The 10,781-nt window shown below is 43.2% G+C and overlaps 1 protein-coding gene across 1 annotated transcript in view; it reads left to right on the top strand.

Moving 5' to 3' along the window:
- The first annotated feature begins 393 nt into the window (after positions 1-393).
- Positions 394-10,781, top strand: part of PRTFDC1 (phosphoribosyl transferase domain containing 1) — a 101,155-nt gene continuing 90,767 nt past the window's right edge. The window contains exons 1-2 of the mRNA XM_019668337.1: positions 394-503; positions 6,373-6,479. Coding sequence (XP_019523882.1) covers positions 456-503; positions 6,373-6,479 — 155 coding nt within the window. The 5' untranslated portion in view covers positions 394-455. The remainder of the gene's footprint in view (positions 504-6,372; positions 6,480-10,781) is intronic.

Below are 10,781 nucleotides of genomic sequence, written 5' to 3'. Positions count from 1 at the left end.
ATTAGCAGGAAGGATTCAACGACATGGTTAGCCTGAAAGCTGGAAGACATACTTAGGAGGCAGGGCACAAGGGAACACTTTCTCTTCCTGTAAAAATCGAGCCGCGGGGCAGCCACTTTCTCCCGAGTCTCAGGGGGGCTCGCAGACGGGCGGCGGCGGCGAGGGACGCGCCCGGGGCCTGAGCTCAGGTGGAGCAGGCGCTGCTCCGCAGCTGCTCCCCGCGCCCCCGCCCCGTCGACCTGACGGGGAAGGAAATCGGGGAGGGGGCTCCGTGGCGAAGGCGCTGGAGCCCAGCCAGGCACGGGGTCCGCGGCGCGTCGCTGCTTCCCCGCGGGGCTGGCCCAGGGCGGGGCGGCCCCACCCCCACTCCCACCCCCACTCCCTTTGCTCCCACCCGTCCCCGTCCCAGATCCTTCCCGCGGCCTCCTTCCCTTCCCGCTTTCCCCAGGAGAAACATGGCCGGGAGCAGTGAAGAGGCACCAGGCTACGGGCGAGGCGTAGTGGTAAATGCAAATTCCCGATTATTTCGGACTGAGCCGTGCGCCCCCCCGCGTTCTCCCCACCCCTCCCTTCTTGGCATCCTCCTCTTAGACTAGGTGCCCGAAGTGCCTTTTGGTGAGCGCGGGCCGGCCACACTGCTTTGTTCTTCCCTCCCGGCGGGGATCGCTTTCGTCCTCAAACCCAGCCCTCCCCTCCCCGGTCCCCCCCGCGCAATCTGACCAAATACTTAAACGCCCCTTAACCCCGTGTTCTCAGTGTCCCCCTTCCGCCTCAACACCCGCCCCCGGCCAGGCATCCGCTACTCCAGCGTTAAGCCTGTAGTATCCTGCCGGGTCCCACTCCTGCCAGCCGCCAGGAGGCACCCCCGGGAGCAGCGTGGGTCTGTGAAGACCCCCCCGCGGGCTTCTCTTGGGGGCCTTCTTCTCGTTGTGCTTGCTCTTGAGTCCTCTAGCCCGGACCTCACGTTTTGTCATCCAAAAGGATACTAAGGATTCTTCAAGGCCGCTCAGGTAGCTCAAGTGGATGGAGTCTGAGCTTTGAAACCTGCCCTGGGACCCCTGTCTGTGGGGTCTCTGCCCAAGCTTTAAACAAGTTAGTGCATCTCCAGCGTCAGTTACCTCGTCTGCAAAAGGGCCACAGCGCGATAGGCCCGTTGAGTGAACTGGAGAGGATGTGTGTTAAGTATCTAGTTGTGACGGTAGGATATAGGATGATGAGTTCCCAGACTAGAGCCTCTGTACCCCTGGCAATCCCTTGAGGAGTCAGCCAGCCCAGCGGGTACCCATCTCACAGTGTCCTGGATTCAAATCTGGTCTTGCCCTGTGGCCAGCCCCTTATGCTCATGGCTCTCATGGAGAATAGTTTCTGGAAGGTGGTGATCATTACGGTGTCAGGTTTAATGTAGAACAGTGGTAAGGGTGGCAGGTGGGCTAATTTACTACATTAAGATTCTTTTTGCAGAGATCAGTCTATAATTCATAGATAATCTGTGATTATGAGTGGACTGAATGAGTAAATGGGTTGTAGAAGGAAACACCTCAAACTCAAACAGAATTGTTTGGGTTGAAATGTGTTGCTCAGTTCTTAATTTAACAGCAGGACCTTTCCTTCTTAAAGGATGAGTTCATTTATTTATTCATTCATTCCACATATGTTGATGGTCCTGGGCTCCAGGCTGTGTTCTAGGTTCTAGGAATATATTAGGGAACAAGAAAAAGCAATGTCTTTGGGGGGGGTGGGGAGTGGCTAAGAGGCATCAAGAGTATCAGATACTATGGAAAGAGCTAGTAGGACCAAGATGGAAAAGTGGCCATCGTATTCAACAATTACAAAGCCATCTGTAAAAAAAAAAGCCATCCCATCAGAATGGTTAAAATATAGCACTACTATTTAATAATAGGTACTCTTAAAAAAGAGTGAGGTAAATCACTAATAGGGTAGGTAGATTGTTAAAGTTAAAAAGCAAATGATGGAACCGTGTAAACAGCCCAGTCTATTTGTGTCAAAAGAAACCTTTAAAAGCAAGGCAATTTTCTGAAAGATGCAGGAAGCTAGTGAGAGGGCCCACCATGGTTGGAAATAATCAATGTAGAAGGGAGATAGTTCCTGCACTTTTGTCCTTTTCTCCAGTAGAATGCAGGATAATTAGATTAGCCTCAAGTTGGATATAGGCCGGCGAGGCAAACTCAGAGTGAGTTCAAAGTGCTTATGTTCACGTGTGAGATTCTTGGAAACAGAGCTGAGGGGTAGGACTCCCTACCTCTCTGATGGTGGTGGGGTAGATGTGAGTCTGAAATTGGCAGCAGCCATGGTCACTGCCTGAAGGAGAGAGAGAGCAGAGGCGCAGAATATGGGACTTCGCAGCAGAGAAGAGCAGAGATTCACTTTTTATATGTTGCCAAACTATTTTTCTCCCTGGGGAAAACCACTTGAAAAGTAATGCAAGAAATATTCTAAGCAAAAAAGTATTTTTAAGGACTGAGAAAGAAGGTTTTCAATGTATCTTCAAATGAGAAAAAAAAGAATTGGAATGAGTTCTGGGATTTGATGTTGTATGACATGGCCCAGTTAATGTGTTTGTCACTTCCCCAGCATGGCCGTGTTTTTGTGTCTTTGAACAGAGAAAGCATTGTTCTGAATAAACTTAGAGCATATTATCTGTGATACTGAAACTATTTAAAGACTTCTTGTTTTGATTTTTTTAAAAGCAGATTAATAACATAATTATCTACAGTTCATAACAGTCTCCATTCCTTCAGGTTTAGGACTTATTTACAATGCAATTTGTATGCACCATTAAGGATAACAAAGGGTAAACCAATAGTTCTTTTATCTCTAGTTGTCTTTTCTTCTAACCAGGAAAACTCACTATTTTAGACTCTTTGGAAATAAGGCCAGTTTGGATTATAGAATAGTTTTAGAGAAATACATGTCTTCTACTTTTAAATTTACAGCTTTAACTAGAGTAATAAGACTTTAGCAAGTAGGTTTGAGGCACTTCTTTAAATTAAAACATATAAATTGTAAGTAAACTCTTGATGTTTTAGTACATCTAAATGGTTAACATTTATTGCATATGTACTATAGACTAAGTATGGATATAAGAATTTTATATACATTATCTTCCTTATTTAATCCTCACAGTAACCATATGAGGCAGGCATTGAACCCACTTTATAGATGAATACACTGAGACTCAGAGAAGTTAAACTGCCCAAGTTCTCACAGTTAGCAACCTCACCTCCAGGTGTGTTGAACTTCTAAGTCCGTGTGCTCTTAACCATCACTTCTTCTGCCTCTGAGCTGCACATTGCCGCTACAGTTTTTATCTATAGGCTGGTTTTATTTGTCACTTTCTTATTCTTTTCTTTTGGGGGGGGATCATTTATTAAGCACTTATTATACATCAGGAAATGTACTAGGAACTCCAAGTACATTATCTGTCCTAGTCTTAGTCCTTACAACTACCCTGTCCATAGGTTTTATTGTGTCTTATTTAAAGGAGGGGGAAACTGAATCTCAGAGAGCTAAGTAATTTCCCTAACACCACAGCTTATGTCAGAGCCGAGCTCTAGAACATGGAGTGGAGAGTAGTCTCGGAGATGTAGCCAGAGCAGAGGCAGTAAAGCATTTGCACGGTGGGAGGAATGGGCTCAGAGACCATTAGCTAATGATGCCACCTCCTGGAAGCGCTCCTGGAAGTAGAGTGGGTGAGTGTGTGGTCTGGAAGGGGAGCCAGAAAGTGCTGGCCAGGGTTCTGTCTGGTCTTTACCTTGGCCTGCCAGCAGATCTTCTGGAAGCTGCTCATGGACAGCTGGTGGTTCAGCCGCTGTGGTATTATTGATGGTTACAGCAGGCCTAAGGAGTCCTCAGGGGTGGGAGCCACAGTTGCTCTGTATAAATTCAACAGTTTACACCCAGCCAATTTGCTGGTAGAGGCATGGCAAATGTGAAACTCTCCAAATATGCTGATGACAGACACCCTTGGCTATCAGTCTGCCCATGAATTTCCAGAACCTTGAACAGTGGTGCTCTTTATCAAAAGGAGACAAACCGAGGGTGGAGGCTGGAGTTCAGGTAGTATTGGGTAATCGGTGGACGGAGACTCATTCCTTCCCTCATTTAACATTTTTGAGCACTTAACTATATTCCAGGTCGGTGTCCTGGGTACTGGGGATTCAATCACGAATAAGACAGGCAAGGGTCTCTGCCAAAAGGAGCTGACATTTCGGTGGGAAGAGACAAGACAAAATAAACACACACACCTTGTGCCACATGCAGTAGGAATGCGTGCTATGAAGGAAAGGAAAGCTGGGTGAGGGGCTACAAAGATGAGTGGGAAGGAGATGAGTGCTATTTTATATAGGTGGTCAGAGAACTCGAAAGAAGTGAAGGGTAAGCCATGTGGCTATCTGGGGAAGAGTACTGTAGGCAAAAGAAATAGCAGGTGCAAAGCTCTTGAGGCAGAAGCACGCTTGGCACATTCAAGGATCAGCAAGGAGGACAGTCGCCGAGGCAGAGTGAGGGAGGAAGAGAGGACCTGGGCACAAGTCAGAGAGGGAAGCCATGTGAGGACTCTGGATTGTACCCAGTGAAATGGGAAGCCCTTGACAAAATTTCCGCAGAAGACTGCTATGATATGATGCACATTTTTAAAGGAGCATTACCAGCTGCCATGTGTGGCGGGGGTGTGTGTGCCAAGGTGGGAGCCAGGAGATGAGTTTGGCAGTGATGGCAGTAGTCTCAGGAGAAATAATGATGGCACGGACGGCGGGGCGGCAGTGGAGATGCTTAGAGGAGGCCCTGGTTACATTTTCAAGGAACTGATGATAAGATTTGCTAATGGGATGAAAGAATGGAGTTGACAACAACTCCAAGGTTTTGACCTGAGAACTGGGAAAACGAGTTGTTGTCCTTTACTGAGAGGAAAGGATACATTTTGGGGGGAACTATCACAGGTTTCACTTGGCTGGCATTCCCGAACCCAGAACTTGGGTGGGAGCAGGTGGCGGGGTAGAATGACCTTCCAAAACCTGAGCAAAAAGAGAACTGGTTTTAAGTCCCGGGTGAGGAGAAGAATGGAAAGCAAGAGAGTGTCCCAGCCTTAAATGAAGTTCAGATGGGTTCTAGAACCACAGACACAAAACCAGACCGAGGCAGCCAGCGGCTGGGAGGGACAGGGATCTTCTCAAGGAGTCTGAATGGGAGCCTTTGGGAGAACAGATAGCAGTGAGGGGCACCAGGGGTTTGGGAGAGAAGATCAGAGGGTGGGAGCAGGCCTCCAGAAAGAAGTGGGGTCTGACCACAAAGGGAGCTGAGCCTGGAATACAGAGGTAGAAGGGGAAGGGAGGGAGGTGGTAGGTGCAAGACAGACATGAGCAGAACACAGCTGGGAAGGATCGTGACTTGACTGAAGACCAATCTAAGGGTGGAAAGGGGATGGTGTAGAAACTGGGCTGGAAAATTCGGGTAAGTCTGCATGATGAGGGGCCTCGGAAGCTTAAAGCTCAGCACAGGAGCCTGATGGAAGTGTGCAGGAGTAATTAGAGAGCCGGAGCCTGCAATGCAGCCATGGTATGCTTTGAGAGTGTAATACCTTTGTGTTGCATCCTTCCTTGATGATCTGAAACTAATAGCAACACCTTCACCTTCGTTTTCTGTCCGACCTCTTCACTACTTTAACCACAAAACTTGCACATCCCGTCCTAAGCAAGGGGAAGACTTGCTAACAGTCTTCCTATTACATGAATAGGCCAGTTTTCGGGAGGAACAGTTTCCCAATAAGACTGACTTCAGCTCTGACTACAGTATATCCTGTAGCAGTTTTTACTAGAAGGACTAGGTGACTCAGAAGTTTGAGTTTACACTAATTCCCAGAGACATGTACTTTTCATAGATGATCTTTCCCAGGCTGATGATGTGTAGATGTGTAATGGTATATATAATATAGTAATGTATGATACTGTCTATATTAATATAATTACAAACATGTTATATATATATATATTCATGTTATATTCATAATTTTTATAATTTAGATATAAATTATATAGTTGTACATATATACTCTTAGAACCAATACTGTCAAGTTAGCTATAAGACACTGAGTTTATATTTTTATTGTATGATGTCAAGTTTTAGGGAGTACATACGCTCTCACTTCAGCCCTAGGTCCCTTATCAGGTTATGTGACACAAATTACCTTGTCCCACTGAGCTTTTCATAAGGTGAGAGAATATAATTTAATGCCATATTGATTGTCAGACCTATTCTGTTTTCAATATTCTGTTTTTCAAATGATACTCTTTTGTGTGTATTTGTTTTTACAATTTCCAATGAAAAATCCCATGACCAAATGAATTTGATTTACAGATTATGGACAATTGGCCAGGGTATGACTTGAATTTATTCACGTACCCACAGCACTACTATGGAGATTTGGAATATGTCCTCATACCTCATGGCATCATTGTGGACAGGTGAGTGTTACTTCCTGTGTCAGTCTTAATCCTGTGCTGGGCCGGCTCTTGGGTGAATCGTGCAATCAACTTTAGGACCCTATTTCTGAGTCACTTTTATATAGCAGTGGACAGAGCTTTTCTAGGAGAGAGAATTTGGAATAAAAAGAATCTGTGCTTTAACTGAACTGTTTACATTTGTCCAGGAGAAATGGTAAGAAGGATGTACATATATAAAGTATGACATTATAACAGCCTCAAGATAACAATGTCCTGTACAAACTGATGAGAATGGGAGATGGCAAAGCACTGCTTTTCACCTGAGGACCTTTGTCTCACATTTTCCACAGACTTGAGTTAACCAGTTAAGAGGTGACCTTTGTTTCATAGGACGCACCCTTAAAGCCCAGGGTTTTCCTGCAACTTGCATTTATTTCACAGCAAGTAATGTGTCAGAGGTCACCCAGTCTGCACAATTATATTTACCAGCCAGTGGTAAAGTTTTGAGAATAGGCATATTTGCAGCTTAAAAACATCTGTACAGAACTATTTCTGTAATAGAATATGATTTCTATTTATTTCTGACCCATCTACGTATTGTAGATATCCTCTGGCTGCTTCCTAGCTGATGGGCTTTCCAAAAGCCAACATTTTCTCACCTGTTCTAAGCCCCTAAGTCACCCCCATTTGTCCCTTGGTTTTCAGAGAGCTCCCCCCCCCCAGTTCAGACTACTACAAGCATCAGGATTTATAGGTCATGCCCCTTGCATGAAACAACCCTCATGCCCAGACTATTACCTTTCCATGACCTTTGACAAAGGTCAAATACTTAAGCCTTTACATTGATATGGAAAGCAAGCTTTGTATATTTCACAGTGCATTCCCAGGAATCTTAGAGATTCTTCAGAGACCCAGAAATTGGGATTAGGGTCAGGGGAGGCAAATTGAGACTTTGGTTTCCTACTCTTAAGCCATAGTGCTTCTGCCTCTACTTTATGTGTGTGTGTGTGTGTGTGTGTGTGTGTGTGTATTATGTCTTTGAGTTAAGATTTAACTTTATGAAATAGGTCCTCATCCAAAAGAAAGTTTGAAAAACACTAGGTGGTCACTATTCCCAAGAGATTATCTTTCCATCAATTTCTGTGTGCAAGCAAAAGGAAATGTCATTCTTTCACTCAAATTCTGAAATTTCCCATTGGATAAGATGTGCATATTGGGCATTTTCTCAAATTATAATATGTTATTAAAATGTCTGGCTTGGGTTTTCTCACGGCCTAAGATGGCTTTCCATGGAAAAAAGTTCTGATCCTCAGAGGGATAAAACAATTTTGTGATCAAATAAACTAGGGAAATTTTGCATCTCCCAAATTTGCTAAATCTCCCTGTTGACAATTCATATTCCATATAAGGAAATTCCTGAAAAAAGAAAGAAACCTGGTTGACTTTAGCAATTAAACCAACTTAAATCATACACTATTTAATTGTTGATTCACCAGTTGATGGCCATTTGGATTTCTAGTTTTGGGCTATTTTTAATAATGCTTTAATGAACATTCATATATAAGTCTTTGTGTGGACATATCTTTTCATGTCTCTTGGGTGGATTACTTCGAGAGGAATTCTGGGTTTTATATTAAGTTAAAGAAACTGTGAATTATTTTCCAACGTGGCTGTATATTTTACATTTCCGCCAGCAATGTATGAGGTTTCCAATTTCTCCACATCCTTGCCAACATTTAGTATTGTCTGTCCTCCTTCCTGATTATAGCCATTCTAGTGGATGTATAATTCTATCTCATTGTGGTTGTAATTTGCATTTCCCGAATGATTAGTGTGCTTGTTAGCTATTATATGTCTTCTTTGGAGAGATGTCTTTTTAAGTCTTTTGCCAGTTTTTAAAACTGAGTTGTCATCTTATTGAGTTGTAAGAGTTCTTTATATACATATTCTGGATGCAAATCCTTTATCAGATATATGATTTGCAAATATTTTCTCCTAGTCTGTGCCTGTCTTTTCATTTTCTTATTGAGAAATAATGCTGGCTGGAGAATTCTATAAACATCAATTAGGTCCAGTTGATGTATGGTACTGTTCAATTCAACTGTATCCTTACTGGTTTTCTGCTGGTTGGATCTGTCAGTTACTGAGAGAAGGGTGTTGAAGTCTCCAACTGCAATCATGGATTCATGTATTTCTGCGTGCAGTTCTGTCAGTGTTTTGACACTCTTTTGTTAGGTGCTTACACATTAAAGATTGTTATGTCATCTTGGAGAATTGATCTCTTTACTATTATGTAATGCCCCTCTTTATTCCTGGTAATTTTCTTACTCTGAAGTCCGCTTGTCTAAAACTAATATAGCAACTCCAGCTTTCTTTTGATTGATGTTAACATGGTATATCTTCTCCATCCTTTTAGTCTATCTATGTCTTTATATTTAAAGTGGGTTTCTTGTGGACAACATGTATTAGTATATTTTTTTATCTGCTCTGTCAGTCTCTGCCTTTTCATTGGTGTATTTAGACCATTCACATTTAAAGTGATTATTGATATAGTTGGCTTAATATTGACCATGTTTGTAACTATTTCCTATGCATTGCTCTTGTTCTGTTTCCTTTGTTGTTGTTGTTGTTGTCTTGCTTTCTGTAAAATATGTCTCCCCCACAACCTGTGGCCTCTACTGATGTGCAGTTTATTTTTCTCATTTTTATTTTTAAGCCTCCTTACTAGGGTTCACCCCTGTGTCTGAGTAGCTTAGTCTTCAGCCTAAGATTGGTTAGAGATTGTACTCAGACACCTTGAGCCAGTGAGGCTTCCCCTCTCTGCTGATAAATGTGTGTGGGGTTGGCAGGCACGTTTAAATTTCCGGCCTTTTTCAAGCCTTCTTTGGCTTTTACATTCCACTGGGCTTTCACGTGTCTCTTCTGCATGTGCTTACAGACTCCATCATCCAGGGATGTGTGGGTGGCTTGGGCCCATTCTGGTCTCTGCTGGGCATACACATAGCTTCTGGTCAATTTGGGATCTGTGATGAGTTTATTGTTTACCCCTCTCCTATCACTTTAACCTCCCAGAGGCCCCTATCAAATCCCGGACTGGTCTAACCAGTTAGTTGCTCAAACAGGACTGCAAATACAGGAAAGTGGAGCCACTGGCCTTTCCTGTTCCCATGCTCCCAACATGGCTGTTTTAGCTGACAATGCTCCCTGCCAGGTTAGCTCCCTCTGGCAGTGGCCCACTCTGGTCGAACTACCTGGTTGAGCAACAGAGCTGATTGGGGGCGGGGAGAGGGGTGGACGAACCACAATGGGGCATTCTTGGGCAAGAATGCCACAGACTTGTCCTGTTTCTACCCAGTGTTATGTGTTTTCATGAATAAATCATTCTCAGTTTGGTGTATGCCTTTGGTTGATTTCCAGAGTGCTGAAATGGTTGTTTTTGACAGTTTTGTCCAGCTTTATAGTTGCTGTTTGTGGAAAGGATGTGTTGACGTCCTCCCTCCATCAGGATGGAAACAGATGTCCCTGTTTATAGAATATCTGGCATGCTGATATACATTTTTTGATGATCACATTCTGAGAAACGTTGCCTGAAACCATGGTTGCTATCTTATGTATATATGTGTATATGTGTGTATGCATATGTACACACACACTTATATAAAACATATGTAATAGGGTAAAGAAGGTGAAGGGATTAAGAAGTGCAAATTGCCAATTATAAAAACAGTCACAGGGATGTAAAGTACAGCACAGGTAATATAGTCAATAATATTGTGATAACTGTGTGGTATCAGATGGGCACTAGACTTATCAGGGGGATTACCTTGTAAGTTATATAAATGTCTAATCACTATGCTATATACCTGAAACTAATATAATATGTCAATGGTAATTGAAAAAATTTTTTAATTAATTAAACATTTTTTTATTAAAAAAATAAACATAACAGAGAAGCATCAAAACATAATATATAAAATGCATGATGCAATTATATATTATATATGCAGATCATATGTAATATGTTTTATATATACATATGTCTTCAGATCATTCAATTTATCTATTTGAAATCTAATTCTACTTGAGGTGCCAGTGGGAATTAAAAAAAAAATGTACCTTAGATCCTGCCTCCGTTCAAGGTTTTAAGGTAAAGGTGTATGGGTAATGGACTTATACACATGTAGCAATTAGAAAAAAAACACAGGGCCGGCCGAGTGGCTCAGTTGGTTAAGAGCTCGCTCAAGAGTTTGAGCTCTGAGCAACAGCAGTTCGAGGCCAGCCCGAGCTGAGCAGTGGATGGGGGGAGGGGGGTTGTTACTTTGT

This window comes from Hipposideros armiger, unplaced genomic scaffold (assembly GCF_001890085.2).
Source record: "Hipposideros armiger isolate ML-2016 unplaced genomic scaffold, ASM189008v1 scaffold_524, whole genome shotgun sequence".
NCBI lineage: Eukaryota > Metazoa > Chordata > Mammalia > Chiroptera > Hipposideridae > Hipposideros > Hipposideros armiger.
Note: the sequence above shows the minus strand (reverse complement) of the source record. Positions and strands in the feature narration are given on the sequence as shown.